We start from the raw sequence: 23305 nt of genomic DNA, 5'->3' as shown, positions 1-23305 counted from the left end.
ACTGAATTGCAGATTACATTGGATAAAGTAAAGGACCACATGGATGTCTGACCTAGACCTGACATACTATTACTTTTTATAGTCATATTTATGAAATACACTACTAAACATATATAGAAATAGAACTGTTCAGTAATTTGAGTATTAGATGTATAGTTTGAGGGCTCCATTTTCTCTACCTCTATGTATACATTCTCTCCCTTTTAGTTATAAAAAGGCACACATTACTCTGCTAGCAAGTTTTTAATTTGAAGAATGATTGTATTATTACCTGAGTCATATATCATTCATTCTTCAGTGTTTATGAAACTGAAGTTTCTTTTTTTTAACAGTACCTTTAATAATAACATAATCTTAATTGATGCCCAATGATGATTTCCTATTGTAATTTGTTAAAGCTTTAATTACCACATAATATGAGAAAGAATCCTGCATAGGTAACGGAACTTTTGTTCTGAACATTTCTGACATCAACATCCCCTACATCAGATCCTTAGCCTGGTATCCATAGATACCTAGTGTCCATGGGTGAGCTTGGGAAATAATAAATCTCCTAAGTTTTAATATATGCAAAATTGTGTGTATGTATGTGTGAATCTTTCTGAGAAGAGTGTACAAACCTCCTCAAAAGGGAACTATCATCTCACATAAATCAAGAAAACCAAGTCACATTTAAATAGCAAATGTTACTTTTAATCATAATCTAAAAAATGCTTATGGATGTGCATGTACTATTTCAATTAACTATCACACGGCTTAATCATAGTAGGTGGAGAATAAATAAAGGCTATCTGGAAGGAGGAATATACACAGACACACATCTATGTTACATATCACAAGATGCTCTCATGAACACTGAGTATAGGTACTGTTTTAAAATAAAATTCAAAAGTCTACGATCTAAACCCAACTTCATTTTGGTTATTAAATAGTTTAGACCATAGTAAATGTAGTCTCATAAAAGACAAGAATATATGTAGGAGAACTGAATCAAACAGATTTTATTAAACTTTTTAGGATGAGGAAAACAAATGATATAAAATAAGTCATAAGAAATGCTATCTGGTACTACTGTCTCAAACCATTTTCAAGGTTTTACAAAATACACAGCAAATACAAAAAGCTTCAACATACTCTTCTTTTATAACTTCTGCTGCAATAAATGCAACATTAACAAACATACAAATTTCTTCCATACTTCTTAAAAGTAGAATTACTGAATTACTCATTTTTACAATGTTATTCATACACATTTTTATTCATACTCTTTTAATAAGATCATTTTTGCCAATACATAATTTTCCTTAACTTTATTTTTATATTAAGCCAATATCTGTCATGCAGCCATCCAAAATCTTACAGTAAATTACACAGGTTTGTAGTCCAATTTAGACTCTAGCTTCTTAGAATCAGCCACTTTTCTGACTGCTTTCATGAAGTCTTCCTGTACTACAAAATCATGATCAGCACGAATTGCAAACATACCTGTGGAGAATAAAACAACATGACTGCTATATTTAATATGTGAATTATTTATTATAAAAAAACTAAGGGAGAGGGTAGGTGAAATGGGTGAAGGTGGTCAAAAGGTACAAACTCCCACTTAAAAAATAAATAAGTCCTGGGGATGTAATGTACAGCATGGTGACTATACTTATTAATACTGCACTGTGTATTTGAAAGATGCTGAGTAGATCACAAGAAAAAAATACTTTTCTATGTGTGATGATGGAATGTTAACTAGACTCATTATGGTGATTTCATAATATATACAAATACTGAATCATTATGTTGTATACATGAAACTAATATGTCAATTACATCTCAAAAAACTTTAAAGAAAACTAAATAATGTAATATTATTCTATGGAATAAATGTGAAGGAGCTTAGATGTATTACTTCTCAGCCAACAGTTCTAATTTCCTAAAAACCACTATTATTGTTCAATTAATTTCCGTAACTATAGTGAGCACTATTTTCCAAACCAAAAGCTAGGAAACAGTGAGACAATTATCTGTATACTTAAATTCCACCTCACACAGTCCCTGTATCCAATGTCATCTTGAAAAAAACAAAACAAAACCCAACTATCAATAACACATACACATTTTAGGCTTCCCCTGGAAGCAAGGGGCACATGTATGGTTCGGGAAAACACAAAACACCTCAGTAATTTTCATAGCTTCTCCTTGTTAATAATCAAAAGCATAGAGAATAGGAGATTAAGAAAGTCAACAAAAATCAGTGTCATTATTCATGTGAGAAAATTTACCTTTTTTTATGTACAAATTGGTATTTTATAAGACTTTCATATTCAAATATCACCATTCAGTTTTTGCTTTCAAGTTTTTGACAAGTTACTTGTCAAATCCTACTTGACAAGGAGGTAAAAGGTTTGCGGGGTTTTTTTAAACATTAGTTGTGTCATAGATATGGGTCCCAGATTTTGAGACAATCCTAACTGCAAGATAAGCTAAAGCTGGTAAGTTATCACTATCTACTAATTAAGTGAATCCTACTACTATTTTCATTGAGGATCTGCTTATACTGAATTTTCACTAACATAAAATGAGTGGGCTGCAATAGAAAATTGCAAGGGTTACTTCCTGTCTTCCCTTTCCTTTCAAGATTTCTACATAAGGAATCTTGGCAATAGTCATTCTATGCTGTCCTCAGAAATCAGGTGAATGGAAATGACTGGTTTTTTTTAATAGTGAAGTTTTAAAACCTGTTTAGAAGGCTGTAACTAAATTAGGCAAGTTATTTTTCCAAACCTTGTGCATATTACTGTTTCCAAATCGTTATTTAGTGAATGAGTGAATGTGAGATACATTCTAATCCAAAAAGGATGACAATCTCAGGATTTGAATGGAAAAAGACAACTATAATTGAAGCAAGTATATTTTAACTCACAGAAAGATATGTTAACAAAAAAGGCTTGAAGACTAATAAAAAGAAAACTCAAGAATTTCAGTATGTCTCTAGATGAGAAGTTTAAAAAGCTTAAATTTTAATCCACACAGAAGTTATAGTTCTTTATTGGAAATAGCTAAAAATAAACTTTTAAAAAATATGTGGAAAAAGAGAGAATATAATTTAATGGTATCAGCCTTTAAGATTTAGATACTGCTTTTGTTTGGATTCCATCTTCACCAAAGCAATCTTCTAATAATAATTTGGTCTAGTGTAGATTTTGAAAGGAGAATGTCACAAGTTACCGCTAGTAGTTCAGGCTACTGACTGCTTACCTTTTAATGTTTTTGTTTACTAGTAAGTCTTTGTGAGCATGATTTATGTGATTTGTACTGAGAGTTTCTGGACCTGCAGATCTTTGATCCAGATACTGAGTCACAGTATACCCATGAAGATACTCCTATGGAGAAGCCATGTCTGAGCAGCCTCTTTAAACACTGTCTGTTGAATTTACAAGAAATGTTAAAATAAGGCTAATGGTGATATGAAAACAAGAAGAAATCACATATTGTAATACTTAAAAAGTGTTCATATGTAACCTATGGAAGTCAGTAACTATAAAATCTACTGTAGATATTTAATTTTAAGATTCTGTGTGGAGGACAAAAACTAACTGACCGTATGTATGGTTTTAAAGCCACTTGGTACCAGAAATAAAAATAAAATCACACAATCCACAGAGAAAATTATACTAAAAAACTACTACATTTCCACAAGTTGAATGAACACAAAATTCATAAATCAACCTTTCAAAGGTACCTACTGACAGGCTAGTATCAGAAGGCATGTCATCCATTTTGTAGCAGATACCCCCAGCTGGCCCAGTCGGATTTCAGCCACAGGTGTGGCAGATAGCTCTGTACAGTCTCAGACTTACTCCAGGGGGACAGCATGCTATCACTATGCATGTCTTTCCACATTCTACCCTAAGGCATCCGTAAGTGCAAAGAAGTTAACATCCCCAAGGGCAAATCTCATCCCACAGAGGAATGGAGGATGACAGCTGGTAAATAAATGTCTAGTCTCCCATATGTCAGCCAGATAATCCTGGAAAGAATTCTGTATGTTTCTCTGAGGTCTCATCAGAATCAAACCCCTCTTGCTTACAACAGTTATTTCAATGATGCACCCTTATAACAGCTTTCCCTCTTCCCATTTCACTTGCCCTATTCTCTACTTCTTGGAATCAATTTCCCAGAAAATAACAAGCACTCAAATCCTTGCAAAGCTCAGGCTCTGCTTTTGGACAAACTCAAACACATTTTTAGCAAATTAAACAAATCAAAATCAATAGTAAAAACTGTACTTTAAACCCTTACCTGCTTCAGTACAAACATTTCTCAGGTCTGCTCCATTAAAGCCATCTGAAAGCTTCACAATTGCTTCATAATCTGTTTAGGAAAAATACTGGAAATCAGTTAAAAAAATAATAATAGGAGACCTTTTTTGGTTTATTCCCATAAAGAAAATTTAACTTAAGAGCTTGCTTCGAATTTAGTCAGCTAGGCATCATCTCTGTTAACATTCCACAATATTAACAACTAAAAGCAATACTTCTGTTAAGTAAACCAGCACCAAGCAGAAATAAACATACTTCTAAAACTCTAAAACCAAGAAATATCAAGATCTGAAAGCATCTTAACCTGTTTCTACACAGAGAAACTGTTAAGCGCATGTGAACTTCAGATATGTCAAGCTATGACTCTTATTAAAACTGTAACCAAGTATCTAATTTGAATAACTCTAGAATATTCAAAACCAATTGTAACCACAATGGAATTTAATCACATAAGGCAAATATAAAATATACCAAAAATAGTCTTCAGACATCATTTTATCATACAGAATTTTTAAATGCCAGAGTAAACACTGACTAGCTTTTCTGGTTTCTGTGAAAGCTCCAAGTGTTAAGGTATCAGATCTATGATAACAGTAATAGTTAAGTGACCTTTCTATCCACATGACAGATGAAATGAAGAGCTGCTGCTGGTCTAAGGTAGCAGTTACGGACTTGATGTAGAATAGCGAGAGAAGAGACACATAAGCTACTACAATGTGAAAAACTGTGATAAGACACCCTTGTCAGGCAATCTGGAGTATGTCAATCTCTATTTGAAATCACACAGATAATTCATTAATTAGTCTTCATTCAGGTTCAAGTTCATGTAAGCTTCTGGAGAGCAGAAATTCCTAAGGTTAGCACAGCATGTGCCACCAAGCAAGAGCTCAGTATTGGAAGAAGCTGGTAAATTCAGCTCAGTCTCTTCAACTCAAAACTTTCACATGAGTAATGAGAAAGGCAATGGTCAACTATTTGTAATTATTTTGGACCACTATCTTGTAAAAAGTTTTTAAAGTTGCTTGGCAATTATACTAGATGCCTCTAGTCCAGGGGTCAGCAAAATTTCTGTAATGGGCAAGACAGTAATTACTTTAGACTTTGTAGGTCATATGGTCTCTGTCAAAACTACTCATTTCTGCCACTGTAGTGGGAAAGTAGTCATAGACAATATGTAAATGAATGGGAGTGGTTGTGCTACAACAAAACTTTATTTACAAAAACAGAAGGCATACAGAATTTAGCCCACAATAGAATACATGGCTTGCTGGCCTTTACATTACTCCGGTCTCTCACTTCTATAGATAACTATTTTGTAATTTCTCCTCTGTCCTCAAATCTCTAACATACTTTCCCATTTTCACTCTTAACTTGCTTTCTATTTCACTGAGAGAATAAACACATTCAGAAGAAAAATCCTCTAAGTACCTGCCATATTTAAGAACCTGTTATCATAAGCATCTAATATATGCTGCCTTTCCTCCTATTCTCCTGAGAAGTCTATGCTCATAGACAAAGCCAACCTCTCTTCAAAAAAAAGCACATTATCAACTTGTATCTCTCTCCTAGATCATTCCCATCAGCATAAAAAGTGTTGTAAGTACATGCATCTTAAAGAAAACCCCAAGTCCTCATCTCCATTTCTGCTGCAGCTCCATTTCTTCTCTTCTCCCCTTCACTAGAGAACTCCTTGAAAGAGGTGTCTAAACTCAATGCCTCTTGTCCCCATCTCTCTGATATCCATTTGAACAAGGCTCTCACTCCTACCACTCCAAAGAAATTTCTTTTGATAAGGTCACCAATGATCTTCACATAGTAAATCCAATCTCAGAACTCTTCTCATCAGACCCATTGTCAGCATTTGACTGGAAATTAGTCCCTCCCTATAATATTTCTTCATTTATTCTCCAGGACACCATCACGTCCTGGTTAACTCCTATCTCTGTGACTAACCTTCCTCAGTCTCCTTTGATGGTTCTTCCTCTCAACTTTTTTTATTTCCTCTCAACTCCTTAATGCTGGAATTAGCTCAGTTTTGAATCCCTTCTCTATCAACATTCTCTTCCTTGGAACCATTTTTATGCTGATATTAGCCATATTTATAACTCTAGCACAGACCACCCCAACGAACTATTGATGCACACATAATTACTAATCAACATCTTTACTTGGCTATCTAATTGGCATCTCAAATTAAATATTGCCAGAATCAAATTCCTCATTCTCCCTTTAAAACCGAATCTTTTCAGTCTTCCCTCGCTTTAACTGATGGCAATTCCATTTGTTCAGTTGCATGAGTAAAAAACCTAAGTCTTCCCTGGTTCTTCTCTTTAGCTCACACCCTACATCCGATTCATTAGCAAGCCCTGTCACCTCTATTTTCAAAATATGTCCAGAATCTCATTATTTTAAAAGATTTTGCTACCACCTTGGACCAAGCCACCATCCATCTTTTGCCTGCATTACTGAAATAACCTCCTAATAGATCCTCTTATCTCTATCCTTGTCCGTCTAGCTGCAGCCAGATGATCTATTTAATACAAGTGAATTTTGAAAGATTTACAGATAAAATGATAATGACTGGAATTTGCTTTTTTTTTTTTGTGGTACGCGGGCCTCTCACTGCTGTGGCCCCTACCGTTGGAGAGCACAGGCTCCGGACGCGCAGGCTCAGGGGCCATGGCTCACGGGCCCAGCCACTCTGCGGCATGTGGGATCCTCCCAGACCAGGGCACGAACCCGTGTCCCCTGCATCGGCAGGCGAACTCCCAACCACTGCGCCACCAGGGAAGCCCTGGAATTTGCTTTGTAAAAATCCAGAGGGAAGGTAAGAGGTGGGAGAGATTACAGATGAAACAAGATTGGCCAAGGGTTAATTACGGAAGCTGGGGGATGAATTCCTGGTAAGATTATACTCATCTCTACTTTTATGTATTTCTAATTTTCTGTAATACAAAGTTAAAAATAATAAAAAGTAAGGTCATATCATTCCTCTGCTCACAATCCTCCAATGGAATCCATTTCACTCAAAACAAAAGCCAAAGTTCCTACACAATGGCCTCAGTAAGGCTCTATACAATCTGATCCCCATTACTTCTATGATTTATTTCACTTGCTACCGTCCCAATAACTCCGCCACAGACACCCTGACCTCTATACTGCTCCTGGAATGTTCCATGCACGCACCTACTTCAAGGCTGTTCTTACTTGCTGTTCCCTCTGCATGATTTTCCCCCAAATATCCATACTTAGCTCCTTCACCTTTTAGGTCACTGCTTAAAAATCACCTTGGTAAGGCGTTCCCTGTGCTTCCTCCTCCCCACCTCTATTCAAAATGTATACATTCGGACTTCCCTGGTGGCACAGTCGAAAATCTGCATGTAACTCATAGCAGCCCTCCATGTTCATGGTTCTACATCTGTGGATTCAACCAACCACAATCAGGTAGTAGTATAGCATTTACTAGTTAAAAAAAAAATCCACGTGTAAGTAGACCCACACAGTTCAAACCCATTTTGCTCAAGGGTCAAGTGAATATTTTACTTTCTTCACCTGCCTTTCCTGACAAAAATGTAAGTTATATAAAGGCAGGAATTTATCTGTTTTGTTCATTGCTATATCCTCAGCACTTAGAACAATTCTTAGCATACAGCACATGCTCAATAACTATTAGCTAAATTCAAGACCACCATGTTTCCTGAATTTAAAACTAGATTTGGTAGACTATCAGTGATATCCAATAGCATTTTACTTCATTTACCAAATGTAAATATATATAAAATAGGTTATTTACTTACCTATTTCACCATGTTTTGTAATGGGACCTGCATGGATTTTCAATATATCTAACCTTGCTTGTTCGTTTGGTAAATCAATATCTGAAAATAAGAAAATTATAAGAAATTCTTTTGCAGTCAGGTTTGTTTTTTAAACAAAGTAGGGGGTGAGCAGGAGGTATGGGAAAAGAAATGGACATAGACAAAGGGAAATGGACAGCAGGCAAAAAAGCTTAACTTACGTATTTTTCTATCTAATCTGCCTGGACGAAGCAAAGCAGGATCCAGTGTATCTGGTCTGTTTGTAGCCATGATCATTTTAACTCTATGTAGAGTATCAAATCCATCCATTTGATTCAGTAGCTAAGAATATATTTGTGAATATAAATCAAAAGCACATTTTATAAAGCATCCCAACCATTAAAAAAACACATAGCACACACCTTTTATAAAATGACTAAGACCATGAAATGTATTGCTTACAGATACATATGTGATGTGCAGAATGATCGTTTGATGGAATCATATTTTTTTCTCTCTCTTACATAAAGGGATATATATTCCATCCTAAAAGTTCCAAGATAGATTATTTAATGCTTTTTTTTTGGCCGTGCCTTGCAGTATGCAGGATCTTAGTTCCACGACCAGGGATCGAACCCGTGTCCCCTGCCGGGGAAAAACGGAGTCTTAACCAATCGACTGCCAGGGAAGTCTCCAAGATAGATTATTCAACTATGTACCTTTGTATAGCTATCAGATAGTTTTAATAAAACTGAAGGCATCCATCCAGTCAAGAATTATGAAACTAAGTTATGTGGATCTGATTTCCAATGTTCGAATTTTTTTGTTACAATTACTTTTAAAATAATGTTTCAAGAGCTTATGCTATGCCAGACATAAAATTTACATCAGGATAACTGGAAACAATGACTTTCTACAAACTTGATAATAAATCCATTAAATATCTTTTCAGATAATTCTACTATACACAGAAATACTGAGATACCTAACACACTTCCTTCGATTCCTAAAGTTTTCTTAAATAAATGTTGAAAAATCTAACTGTATTCAACAAACACTTTAAAACAAAGCTAGCCTGACAATATGTCTATTTCTTCATGCCAATATGTCTAACATACCCTAAATGTTAGCTAATAACATATCAGCTACATGAATAAAACTAGTATCTGCGTTTTAAAAAAAATACCTCAATTTAAGGCTCCTAATAGACTCTACAACTAATTTTAAAATACTGTCTTTTCTGAGCAGACAATTTATAAAAAACAATTTTCAAATACCCCTACTGAGACAGAAGTTGACAATGCATTACCTATGCTACCTATCTATTCATAGGAGTTGGAAAATGTGTTTGGAATCTTGCCATCACTTTCACAGAATGTGGAGTGGGAAAAGACTTTAATATACATTTCAATATCCCATCATCCATCTTCAATAATCAAAACTATTTTAGTTTCCTTTCATTCTCAGCAATAAAGAGAGGAAAGTATTAGTAATTTTTAGAGCAGCCTCATACATAATTACAATTCATTTATTGCCACTAGTTTAAATATATTTGTCACTCATAAAATATCTGAATAAAACTAACACAAAATCACATTCACAATGTAAGTACAATATATAATTTTTTAAATGGCCAGTCTGCTCAAAAAATGTAGAACGGTACAGCTGTAACTCACATGAAATTTTGTAGATATCCCTATTATTTTCTAGTACTCATTTTCTTACTAGAGATTGTGGTAAAGAAAAGTGTTCATTCCTGTCAATACTGTACTTTCAAATTTCATACTTAAGTGCATTCTTCATTTAAACCATTATCCATATTTTGACCTTCAAATATCCAATGTTCACTTCTCCACTTTATAAACATTGATTTCTTTACAAACAGGCTTTACCAAATATTACCTCCATTAAAGTTCTCTGAATCTCTCTATCAGCTGAAGTACCCTCAGAAAACCGACGACCACCTAAAATAATGATGTGGAAACTCATATGCATTACTCCTTTCCTCTTTAAGCATTATTTAAGAAAATATGAAAATGATAGTGTCTGGGGTTTAAAACATTAAGATGAAAATAAATTAACAAGAATTACACTGACAAAATTACAATTGATTTTGGTATGTTTATCATTTTCTCAATGTTAAAGGTTATTTATTGAGAGTGGTTAAACTTTCTTAAGAATTTTTTTAAAGTAACATTCAATTCATTTTGCTACTTCACACAAATTGCAGTTAGAGGTGAAAAGAGAGGGAAAAAGTTCTTTTAGATTAAAAAAATATTCCTAACAGTTCAAGAAAAGTTTAAAATAAATTTTAAAAAGTGTTATTCTTACCAATAGCATCTATTTCATCCATAAAAATGATGCATGGCTGATGGTCCCTGGCATAATTAAACATTTCTCGGATCAAACGAGCACTTTCACCAATGTATTTGTCTACAATAGAACTAGATACAACCTGATTAAAGGAAAAACATTATGGTAAACATAGGAAAATTCAAATAAAATTTATTTTCAATAGCTACAAAAAGAATCTTCCCTTTACCTTTAAGAAATTGCAATCCAACTGGCTAGCAACAGCTCGTGCCAAGAGTGTTTTTCCTGTACCTAGGAATGATAAATGAAGTCCTAATTAAATGGAAAGTAAAACAAATTTTCAAAAGCCTTTAAGAATGTAATCCTTTGAATAGTAAATTTTGCAAAATGGAAGCTAAGTCTTAAATAAAAGCATTTAAAATCATTTAAAATCCCAAAGCACTTCCACTCTCAATATTAAAATTTAAAATTTTATTCAAAATATCCCTTCTAATTTTATTTTAAGCAAACTGAATACATAACTTTAGAAATATATCAAAGCCAACTTACAGAGACTGTGATGGAAACTTGTACATTCGAATACATTGGGCTATACTGAACACTGAGTGGACCTTTGCCTACGTATGATATTGTAATATCAAGTATCTGTTATTTGGAAACTACTGACTCAGTGGGTTATGAAAATCTTCCAAATACTGGCATTTTCCATTAGATAATATTAAAAAATCACACTTGTTAATACCATCTCCGATCTCATCCCGTCTTATATTAACAAACACATCGGAAAGTTGTCAAGCTCATAGTACCAGACGTAAAGTTTTCAAAAACTCAATTTTCGTTTGAAAGCTCAAATTTTATCACTGGCTACAGATGGTGTCAGTTGTTTAACATGATTGGCTAACTTCATTCATTTTTTTAAAAAAACGTGTGCAGGGACTTCCCTGGTGGCACAGTGCTTAAGAATCCGCCTGCCAATGCAGGGGACATGGGTTTGATCCCTGGTCCAGGAAAATTCCACATGCCATGGAGCAACTAAACCGTGCGCTCTAGAGCCCCTGCTCTGCAACAAGAGAAGCCACCGCAATGAGAAGCCCGCACACAGCAACAAAGTGTAGCCCCTGCTTGCCGCAACTAGAGAACGCCCGCGCACCGCAATGAAGACCCAACACAGCCAAAAATAAATAAATAATAAATTTTTTTTAAACAAGTGTGCAAGGTAACCAATAACCAGTCTGATAATTGACTGTAAATTATCCTTTCAAGTAAAAATGGCATTCCGTGAAAAGCAGCTAATACAGCAGGCAACTCAAATAATCACACAAATGCTTTTCCTGGAGATATCTATCTTATTCAGTATGCAACAGAAGTACTTTATATGTATTTTCCATTTCATCACAGAATACAAGACATTATTCAAGGATCAAAAGTTAGTATTTTTAATGCTTTAGCAAGGACATTTTAAAGTGAAACTGACATCTTAAAAAAAAAATACTGCAGGGCTTCCCAGGTGGCGCAGTGGTTGGGAGTCCGCCTGCCGATGCGGGGGACACAGGTTCGTGCCCCGGTCTGGGAGGATCCCACATGCTGCGGAGCAGCTGGGCCTGTGAGCCATGGCCGCTGAGCCTGCGCGTCTGGAGCCTGGGCTCCGCAGCGGGAGAGGCCACAGGGATGAGAGGCCACAGCGATGAGAGGCCTGCGTACCGCAAAAAAAAAAAAAATACTGCAAATGTGAATGGCCCCGAACATAATGACTACTATACCATTTTGTGCCACTGACTTAATTGACTCATACTATGGCATGAGTAGCTTTACCCTCATTGCTTTGCACCATCAGCACAGATGTTAGTTGCTTTTTCCTTTTTCACTGTGTTGACATCTTAGTATTACAAGAGTTAATTCTGACCTTGCAGAATCCCTGAAAGTGTCTCTGGGACACCCAGAGGTCTGTGAACCACATAAGACCATTGCTTAGAATCACATGGCATGTTTAGATATATATACCCTATGAAGCACAAGAGGACTAAGCAAGACTAAGTAAACAGTAGACACACATCCCCAATCCCTTCCTTACTCTGAACAGAATGGAGGCTGGAATTGTCATATTAATTATCTCCATCTCATTTTTTTACTCCTCCATTCATTCATTCGCTCATAGTGGGGCAGACGTGATTTAATACCAACCTGGTGGTCCATATAACAAACAGCCTTTTGGAGGTATTATTCCTACACGTTGGAATAATTCTGGGTTTGTAAGAGGTAATTCTATTACCTAGAAAAGAAGTTGCATGTTTCTTAAAAAGTTAGTAAAGATTTTGATGTACTTTCAAATATTTTAAGTAAACTATCAGATTTACATACATACATCATAATTCGTAATAGATCTAGAATTCAGTGCTATGTAAAACCATTTATATTAGAGGTTTTTCTTCAGGTAGATGTAAGATATCTCTTAAATCTAAAAATCTTAAAATATTTTTTAAATTAATTAATTAAAAAGCATGTGGTAATTTGAACTATTTATCATTTAACACACTTGTTAAAATAACCACACATTTGGGGCTTCCCTGGTGGTGCAGTGGTTGAGAGTCCGCCTGCCGATGCAGGGGACGCGGGTTCGTGCCCCGGTCCGGGAAGATCCCACATGCCGCGGAGCAGCTGGGCCCGTGAGCCGTGGCCGCTTGAGCCTGCGCGTCCAGAAGCCTGTGCTCCGCAACGGGAGAGGCCACAACAGCGAGAGGCCCGCGTACCGCAAAATAAATAAATAAAAAGTTTAAAAAAAAAAAAATAAAAAAAAATAACCACACATTTGACTACAGTGATGTTTGCACAGGCATATAATCTTTCAAACACATTTGAACTGTACACTTAAAAACGTGAATTTTACTGAAGGTAAATTATGCCTCAACGAAAAAATTAACATTACAAAAAATCAGTTAAGCAAAAAAACAAAAAGATTACACTGGTGTGCATCTGAATACAACAAAAAATAATTATAAAATGGGGAACTTTGGTAAGATATAACTGCCACTAAGAGAAATGGTACATAAAATTTTCTTATGTTGGCATTTTGTCATAGTAGTCTTAAAAAAAAACATAAATTCTGCTCTCAATGTTCTAAGACTGATTCAAAGAAAGAAAAGTGGAGAACAGCAAAAGTGAGGATTTGACTGCCCAGTTTAAACTCTTTACTTGAGAAATAAACCTCTACTGAATAACTCTGTCCATAAGGTATGATTAAGACACGCCAAAATTGTGAGAAATTAATATTCGCAATTGTCTGCAGAAGTATACTGCATGTCCTTGGTGTGTGTGCGTGTGTCTGTGTGTGTGAGAGACATTCATTCTGCTCCTATGGCTGATGCAGCAAATCACTGTAAAATATTTCACTGTTTCATGAAGCACTAGTTCTTCCTCTTTTCATTAACTATAACGTGAAAAGAATAGGCTTTTATTTATGCTTAGGCCAATGCTTCTGCAAGTATGGTTAAAAAAAAAAAGACTTGGTTTCATAATCACCTGGAATGCTTGTTTAAACGCTAATTCCTGGGCCCCACCCCCAAGCCACTGCATCAAAACCATGCAGAGGGCCTAGGAATCTGTATCTTTAATAAGAGTTCCAGAAAATTTAAAGTGCTGAAGTCTGAAAACTACTGGTTTAGGACTTAAATTAGATAATGTAAGCCATTCTAATTAATCAAATTCATTCCTGAGTATTTCCATCCTAAATTAAGATGAAATCAATACAACAATGTAATTTGCTTAAAAGATCTGTGCTGTGAAGCAAGGCAACCCTGATTTGATTCTTCACGTAAGAACTTAAAAGTTTAAGCCATGCTAAAGCCAATATTTTTCTTAAATGACAGCAAACAGCTTTATCAAAATAAAATATTTAAGGCACAGATAACTTACTCTATTTAAAGGCAATAGGAAATCAATGAGGTTATGGGAAAAACTACATTATACACACTATCCAAATGTGCTCTGACCCAACTAAACTACTAAGATAATCAAAATACCAGATGGTATGGGCACTGGATTACATCCATTATTCTTAGCTTCTTTTCCTTCTTTGTCATAAAAAGAGCAGGGTTTTTCAAACACCAAATTATCTCCAAATTTCACAAAAACCCATAATTTTCATAGCTAGAGATCCAGTGCTATTCTTCTCTTGGCAAAAATATTATATATATAATATTCAGTAAACACTATTTGGACAAAGTGATTTTACATCCTCTTCTCCCTTCAGGCATTTTAAAACCCGTACTACTTCTTAGTAAGTTCAGAGAATAAAGCACACACTACCAACCTCTCGTAATTCCCGAATCTGTTCTGACAACCCTCCGATCTCAGAATAAGAAACATCCCCGGGGTCCTCATGCGACATGTTGTAAACCAGTGGGTCCACCTCTCTTGGCAAATACCTGTAATGATAAGGTGTGTATTTTTCTTTTAAAAGATGTATTTTCTCTCAGCCTACAAATAGAGTATAAATGACTTGCTTATGCAAGCACCTGTAGGTGATCTTAGAAAATCATGTTGGGACTTTCCTGGTGGCGCAGTGGTTAAGAATCCGCCTGCCAATGCAGGGGACACGGGTTTGAGCCCTGGTCCAGAAGATCCCACATGCCATGGAGCAGCTAAGCCTGTGCACCACAACTACTGAGCCTGCGCTCTAGAGACTGCAAGCCACAACTACGGAGCCCACGTGCCACAACTACTGAAGCCCATGTGCCTAGAGCCTGTGCTCCACAATAAGAGAAACCACCGCAATGAGAAGCTCGTGCACCGCAATGAAGAGTAGCCCCCACTCGCTGTAACTAGAGAAAGCCCATGCGTAGCAATGAAGACCCAATGCAGCCAAATAAATAAATAAATTTATTATTTTTTTAAAAAAAACATGTTTAAATTAATTTGAAATTAGGAAAAGTGGCAAAATATTCAGTGATCTCAAGAAGCATATTTTGGATAAAATCTTCCCTCCGTGAAAATAAGACGTAAACTAAATAGTACAAGAAACCTACCTCATGATAGTTAGTGTAGTCATATCCAAAGCAACTCTTGTTCCTGGCTTCAGCTTACTTTTGTCAAGCTAATTGTGTAAAACAAAAGGTGTTACACAAACACTTGAAAAGGGGAATAACACTCTAACAAGAGCATAGTTAGAAGCCAAATAATCATTTTTACCCTTCAGAGAGAACACTAAGATTAGATTATAAACACCATGCCCAAGGAAAGGGTTTATAAAAAGTAGTAATTCAAAGTTATTTCCTTCTGCTCCTTAAAAGAGTGACCTTTTGTGCAATCTCAGTGTGAAATGAGAAATCACTAATATACAAAGTCTGAGGTGGCAACAACCTTGTTTTTGAAGAAGGAACTGACTGCAATATTTTACTTTCAAAGGCTCACTATTTAATATAGTTTTGCTCATTATTTGATTTAGGCACTGTAGTACAGTGACTTTGGCAGTTGGTACCAAAGCATTTATACAGAAATCCCTTAATGAACATTTGGAGGGGAAAGAAAGGAAAGCATCTTAAAGGTATGTCCATTAGATTTATTTTAAAAACTATAGTTTTGGGAAGTATGTGTTATGTGATCATAGGAGATAAGGGGGATATACACTCTATTTCCCCTTAGAGATTTTTAATTAAAATTCTAAAGAACAAACAAAAAACCCCAGCGACCTTCATTCATGCCTTTGCTACATGCCAGACACTATGGTAAATATATTACTGTACATATTAAGTTGAATCATACTAAACAATTTATTGGCATATTTAACTTATTTGGATAGAAGTGGAGAGAATCTATCCAAATAGATTCAAATCACACTCAGCCTGTTACTTGTCAAAAATAAAGTTATTTTTCAAAAAACCTGTAGTTTTTTAGTTTTTTCGAAAAGTGCAACAACAAAAAAAATAAACTGCTTGCCAATACAATTTCAGAATCATACAAATTACTGACCACTTTTCACAGGATTTTGCAAACAGCGCTTAGTTTAGGATTTAGTGCCAATTAAAATGAAGTGAAGATATGCTAAATACTAGGTTTAATATAATGGATTAAACTAAGAATAATTGTCAGGTACAGTAGTCCTCCCCTTATCCACATTTTCAGTTACCTGAAAATATTAAATGAAAAATTCCAGAAATAAACTAATCCTAAGTTTTAAATTTCATGCTGTTCTGAGTAGCGTGATGAAAGCTCTGTCCTTGGGACATGAATCATCCCTTAGTAGCCCTCTCGGTTATCAGATCCACTGTCCTGCTGATTGAAGTACTTGTGGTCAAATAATCCTTATTTTACTTAATAATGGCCCCAAAACACAATGGTAGTGATGCTGGCCATTCAGATATGGCAAAGAGAAGCCACAGACCGCTTCCTAATGAAACGGGGAAAGTTCTCGACTTAATAAGGAAATAAAAATGATATGCTGAGGTTGCTATAATCTACAGTAAGAACAAATCTTCTATCCATGCAATTGTGAAGAAAAAAGAAACCTGTGCTAGTTTTGCTGTCACACTTCAAACTGCAAAAGCTACAGCAACAGTGCATGACAAGTGCTGAGTTAAGATGGAAAAGGCATTAAATTTGTACAAGACATTTTGAGAGACCACATTCACATGACTTTTGTAACAGCATTTTTTTTAATAATTGCTCTATTTTATTATTATTTTTGTTAATCTCTTTCTGTGCATAATTTTTAAATTAAACTTTATCATAGGTATGTATGTAGAGGAAAAATCATAGCATATATAAGGTTTGGTATATGCCCAGGTTTCAGGCATCCACTGGGGGTCTTGGAACATACCCCCCACGGATAACAAGGGACCAATGTACTTGAAAAAGAGCTTAAATAGAGATGAATATGAAGCTATTTCAACATTTACATCTATAGGGAATATATACTCTGGCTTTTCTAATATTTTCCAGTTTTCAAATACTCTCTTGCCCCTCATACAACCACAAAATATCTTAGAAATGCCAACTTTTGGCAGCCAGAGGGCCCTGAAAGGGACATAAATATCCTCTGTCAGATTAGGCAACTGAAATTTTGATTTAGAAAATGTCATCCCACTTACATGCTAGGCAAAATCTTAAGACTGAATTTAGTCCCTAGGAAAAATTCAATTCTACAGCCATGTCATATCAATGTTTTAAAACCTGAACCTGACATAACAAATACTCAGTTTAGAAATCTCTTCCAATGAGTTTATAAGAATTCTCTAAAGACGCTTTCTAAAGAATAGGGTAGTACATAAATTGGCTTCAGAGGCTACTAAATGATCCAAAGCCATTTGTTGGCGTTTTTTGATGACTGCAAGATAAAATCTGAAGTTATTTCAATTTGCCGATTCTAATTTAAATGAACTCATACAAAATCAATTTAGCCTCTAGTAAAGACTATAAGTAATATTTTTGAATGTTTAAATATAAAATGTAATTTATAAGGTCTAATACTTTTAAGACCGCTTCAAAAAAGGACACTAAAATAAAATAATCTGAGATTCTTTCACTTCTAAAATTCTTTGATTTCTCAGTGTGTAGAGCTGACTGAGGCAATGCAATAGAGCAGAAAAGTAGAGACTACCGGGAGTCAAACCCATGGTCTGAGTTCAGGCTTTGCTAATAATTAGCTATATCTGAACAAGTCACCTTTGGGAGTTATGGGCATAATGCCTGACCTGCTTACCTTGAGAATTAAATACCTTACATGAAAGCGCTTTTGTCAATTATAAAGCACTATAGAAATGTAAAATGTTACCTGTCGACGACAACCCACAACATATCTTGGTCCATTTGTAGCTTTAACAATGACTAGAGGAAGAAAATGAAAAAACAAATTGAAAAATAGAAAGTAAAAAATAAATATATCCACATTGATGGCAGATTGAGTTTTATTTCTGTTCTCCAAAAGACAAGAATTGAAAGACAACTTAGTCTATGCAAGAATATCATCCACCTTCATTACAGTCATTAAAATAATAAGCATTTCAAAAGTTGGTGGTGGGAGGGAGGGGAGTCTGCTCTTTTTTTCTTTACTAACAATCTAATACACTTACATTTTTCTTCAGTTAATTGCTTAAGTACTTCACCCACAATCTAAGAAAGAAAAAAAAAAAAGCATTACTTTTTGCCAAGAGCTAAAAAAACAATTCACCATCACCCTCTACACCCCAAACTCCATTACCTACCTGCCCAACACTTTGTAGGGCCTTCAGATCATTTTCAGACTTTTCATACTGCTTGGTAAGTTCTTTTAATTGTTCCCTTACTGAAAAATATAATTTGAACATTTTAAATTAAATAATCTTAGCGAGTTTAAGTCACTAAGTCTCACTTTATTTAAGTTTATTTAAGTCTATTTCACTTTACGTGTATTTTATATCCACTATATCAAACCACAAAAAACATAATGCCATTTGTAGATGACATGTTTAAAAACGAAATGTTACAGAGAAAGCACCATGTTTTTATTTTCTTGATCAGGAATACTTACTTGTTTGAGCACATATTAGGTTACATTCATAACAGATATTGACATTCTGACACTTCCGGACCTGAGATTACAAACCCGAATGATAAAAGAGTTAGACCCTTCCTCACTTCACCTACCCACATGAACTGCTACTCTTTGGCTTTCTAACCTAAATAGAGCGCCACAGAATTACAGTTAAGGTCTTCCTTCATTATTTAAACCATTCAGGTTTGTCAGTGACGGTGCACTAAGAAAAATTATAAGTACTCTTTTGGTTCAGGAGTAAGGGAAAATTGTGTGCCTGACGGACTACAATTCAAAACAAGAGGAAAAAAGAAGAGGCCTATGATTGACCGATGGACCCCTTCTCTCTTAAACTCCGCGTTCGGCTTTCCACTCCACTAACAAGCCAACTACCCGAGTCTCGTCTCTTGCTTGAGCTTCTTTGACTCAAGTCTCTTTCCGCCTCCGGGTCCCGGGACTCCACCAACACCGCACTCCTTGCACCTCAACCTGGAAACATCCCTGTGACCCACTTCTTCCCCACTCCCCTCTGGTCATCTTCCAATTCCATCTCAGAACTGGGGATGTTCTCTCTGTCACCTGGACCAGACTGGGCCATTTTCATGCCCAAAGAGGCTCGGTTTCCGAAGCTATAGGCGGGGATGACAAAGCGCCTTGTCTCCAGACTGAGGCCTTCTCTCCTCGGGGCTCGGTTGCCGAGCTCGGCCAAAGGCCTCCGCTTTGTCAGAGACAGGAGCGGGTCCGGGCACGAGATTATGTGGAAAGAAAGGTGCACTCACACTCCTTGAGACGGCCGTCGATCTCCTTGTGCTCCAGCAGCTTCTTGCGGTAGTCCTGAAGCGCCTTATCTCTAGGGTCCGCCATGATGAGAAGCCGCCGCTCATAGGGGATGCCGGGAATGGCCATGGCCGCCCGGGCGGGGGGAAGGGGCGGGGCGAGACAGGAGAGCCTCCCTGGAGGGGCGGGTTTCGCGGAAGACACTGCCCCTTCCGGTTTGCCCCGCCTCTGCCCTCCACTTCTCCAACGTCTGCGTCTCTATGCCCTAGGGTGCCGGCGTGCACCGAAGGAGACCTCCGGATACACCATCCCCTGCAGGTCAGCCTGGGTAGAGCAAGGGCGCTGTCCCCTGAGAGGCCTTGGTATTTTTAAGTCACTGCTGTCCTGGAACCACAAAAGACTTTGTAATAAACCAAGATGAGAATGAAATAGGGAATATATACATATCTCTCTAAAGAGCTCTGATGGCTTATCGGTATAACACAGATGCCTACTGGTATAACCCAATACTATCCAGGATCTCCAGGTACAGAAGCAGTAGGCTATTTATTCATTTATTCACTCAGTGAATGAGGTACTAAGGGTTCGATCTGGTGGGAAGATAAAAAAATAATTTTCAAAGTGTAATAAATACTATACTATAATGAAAATAAAACATGGTGGTGTTATAGAGTAAGGTGAGGAGAACTAATTTAGGACAGATACCTGAGATAAGGAGCCAGACGTGCAACAAACTGGGGGAAAACCTTCCAAACAGAGGAAACAGCAAATGCAAAGATCTTAAGGTGAAAAGGGGGTTGGCTTATTTCTTGGAACAGAAAGAACGCCAATGAGCCTGGAAGGGGGCGGGTTGTAGAGATGAGGGGCACAAGATAAAGATGCCTTCTTTCTGTGCTTTTGGACAAATTAATCTCTCAAAATCTCTGTAGAATGAGCATAATATTTGTACCTATCTCATAGGGATGTCATGAGTATTAAACAACATAGTGTGCCTGTAAGCTATCAACACAACATCTGGCACATAGTAAGCATTCAGTAGTGTTATTTTAAATTGTTTATTTTAAGGGTAGTAATGACCTCAGTTTTTGTGGGACAGGTCCACATTGCTGTACCTCTTCCCAGCATTACTCCTAGGGAGAATTTATTGCTGTTCCAAAAGAATCAGTCACATTCCCCAGACTCCGTTTGATCTCATCTTATCCCGTGGCCCTAGATGTTTGAGTTTAAATAGGTATATCTTATATATACATATAAATTGCAAATTTAAGTGAATTAAATTACAAACAAATTATTAGGAAATTAAAAGATGCCTTCAAATTTATTAGGAAAAAATCTTATGGATATTGTGTGAATATTCTATTCTGTTTTTTCTAAATATAACTGGTAATTGCAGTTAGACAATAAACAAGGAAGGTGGATTGAGCAGGGTTAGTCCCTTTTCCCACTCAGCTGCAACTATTCTGGTCAAACTATACTAAAAGTATATCACCTCTGACATCAAGAAGTAAAGAAGAGAGGATGGGGCAAAGAAAAAAATATATATATAGCTCAGTTTGATTCAATTCAATAAATATTTATAAGCACATACTAGTGTGTGATTTCAACATAACACACCAATATTTTAAACTCCCTTGACTCTTATTCTTCTTCTCTCACCCATCTGGCAAAATCCCAACTTCAGTTGAACCTCCTATCTGTCTTTGGTATGCCTGCAACAGAACAGCCCTGTTCCTTTTTATATGCACCTCTGAGACTGTATCCCTGTCCATCAGAAAATATAGCTTAATTTGTAATTATACATTCATAAGTGTTCTTAAAGATGCAATTAAATGTGTATTTTCCCCCTAGTAGACTATAAGCTCCAGGAAAACAAGGACTATGACTATTTCTTGCTCATTATTATATCCCCAGAAGATGGAGATATATATATATATAGATATATATAGATATATATACACTATTGAATGAATTTGTGAATATGTTAGACACTATGATAGGTAAGCAGAGATACAAAAAGACTAAGAAATGTCATCAGTTCTCAAGGAACTTGAAATATTGTAGAATAGAGAAGTGAGGTGACAAGTTAGGGTATATCTTAGTTTTGGAAGGAGGGGTCATTAAAAGTGATGTCATAACAAACAGTGATGAAATTTTTTCAGATCTTCAAAAAATCATTTTTAAGGATAGTCTCCTAACCTACTAATGTATAATGTAGAATTGATGGGTGTTGTGGTTTTAGAATATGTACACAAATTCTTTGATACTTCCCATTTCAAGAAGTGGAGACTAATTTCCCTCCCCTGGATCTAGTGACTTGTTCTGGACAAATAGAATAAAGTGGAAGTGACAGTAGATAACCATTGAGCCTAGGTCATGAAAGGCGTTGGGGTTTCCTCCTTACTCTCCCTTGGATCACTCCCTCTGGGGGAAGCCAGCTGTCATGCCAAGAGGACACATCAGCAGGTCTGTGGAGAGACCCACAGGGACAGGAACAGCCAGCAAGGAACTGAGGCCTCCTGCTAACAGCCATGTGAGTGAGCCATTTTCGAAGCAGAGCCTCCAACCCTAGGCAAACCTTCAGATGACAGAAGCTCTAGTCTTAATTGCAACATCATGAGAGACTGAGTCACACAACCCAGTTCAGCTGTTCCTGAACTGCTGGCCCACAGAAACTTGAGATAATAAATGTTTGTTGTTTTAAGCCACTAAGTTTGTGGTCATTTGTTACATGGTGACGGATAACTAATACAACAGGAACTGATATTTTTCTAGAGAGAATTGGGAAACAGTACCAGATAGGCAAGTAGCAACTACTTTTGCTCACACATCAGCTATAACACTTGAGTTTTTAGAAATTTGTCATTCCAAATATCTACCCCCAAATACTTATCAGAATGCACTTAATTGAATGTGTCTATGGCCGAGCAGCAAGATGTTGATGTAGGAATAGAAGTTAGAATTCCTAGCTTCTGGGAAATACTCTTCTTTAATCAAAGTAATACATAAAGTTGTTTTTTAGTACTACAAGTCTTAGATTGAAAAAGAGGAGTCTACTGCCCCACCCTATTCTATCCCTGATTCCCACTATCCAATTTTTTTAAATTAATTTTTAAAAAATTTTTATTTTTGGCTGCGTTGGGTCTTCATTGCTGTGCGCGTGCTTTCTCTAGTTGTGGTGAGCGGAGGCTACTCTTTGTTGCGGTGCGCGGGCTTCTCACTGCAGTAGCTTCTCTTGTTGCGGTGCACGGGCTCTAGGCGCGTGGGCTTCAGTAATTGCGGCACACGGGCTCAGTAGTTGTGGCTCATGGGCTCTAGAGCGCAGGCTCAGTAGTTGTGGAGCATGGGCTTAGTTGCTCCGCAGCATGTGGGATCTTCCCTGGTCAGGGTTCGAAACCCTGTCCCCTGCATTGGCAGGCGGATTCTTAACCACTGTGCCACCAGGGAAGCCCCTCCAATTCTTTTTGCTTTTTTTTGTATTTACCTCCACATTTCTAACTAATATGCTTATGCTGCTATTTCTTGTTAGGTCAATTTTAGGCTTTATCTTTTAACTTCCTAATAAGAAAGATAAAGATTCAGCACCTTTGTATTATTCCAGATAC

General features: G+C 36.5%; 1 protein-coding gene across 1 annotated transcript; it reads right to left on the bottom strand.

Annotated features, from left to right (window-relative positions):
- Positions 1-976: 976 nt before the first annotated feature.
- Positions 977-19832, bottom strand: PSMC6 (proteasome 26S subunit, ATPase 6). Its single transcript, XM_007445958.1, has 14 exons — positions 19706-19832; positions 18619-18698; positions 18487-18526; positions 18189-18241; positions 15445-15512; positions 14730-14844; positions 12605-12692; positions 10653-10714; positions 10442-10565; positions 10013-10074; positions 8332-8452; positions 8111-8191; positions 4294-4365; positions 977-1485 (listed from the first exon to the last, which is right to left on the bottom strand). Exons 1-14 carry the CDS (start codon positions 19830-19832, stop codon positions 1367-1369), a joined length of 1212 nt encoding a protein of 403 aa, XP_007446020.1. The 3' UTR covers positions 977-1366.
- Between the last annotated feature and the right edge of the window lie 3473 nt (positions 19833-23305).

Source organism: Lipotes vexillifer, unplaced genomic scaffold (genome assembly GCF_000442215.2).
Source record: "Lipotes vexillifer unplaced genomic scaffold, Lipotes_vexillifer_v1.1 scaffold43, whole genome shotgun sequence".
NCBI classification, from domain to species: Eukaryota; Metazoa; Chordata; class Mammalia; order Artiodactyla; family Lipotidae; genus Lipotes; species Lipotes vexillifer.
Note: the sequence above shows the minus strand (reverse complement) of the source record. Positions and strands in the feature narration are given on the sequence as shown.

Excerpts from the sequence above, each read along its gene's own strand:
- PSMC6 (XM_007445958.1), bottom strand. The coding sequence starts at position 19,832 with ATGGCCATTCCCGGCATCCCCTATGAGCGGCGGCTTCTCATCATGGCG. Across the intron at positions 12,693-14,729 it reads AGATTCGGGAATTACGAGAG|GTAATAGAATTACCTCTTAC; the intron begins GTTGGTAGTGTG and ends CTTCTTTTCTAG. Across the intron at positions 10,566-10,652 it reads TGGATTGCAATTTCTTAAAG|GTTGTATCTAGTTCTATTGT; the intron begins GTAAAGGGAAGA and ends TCCTTTAATCAG.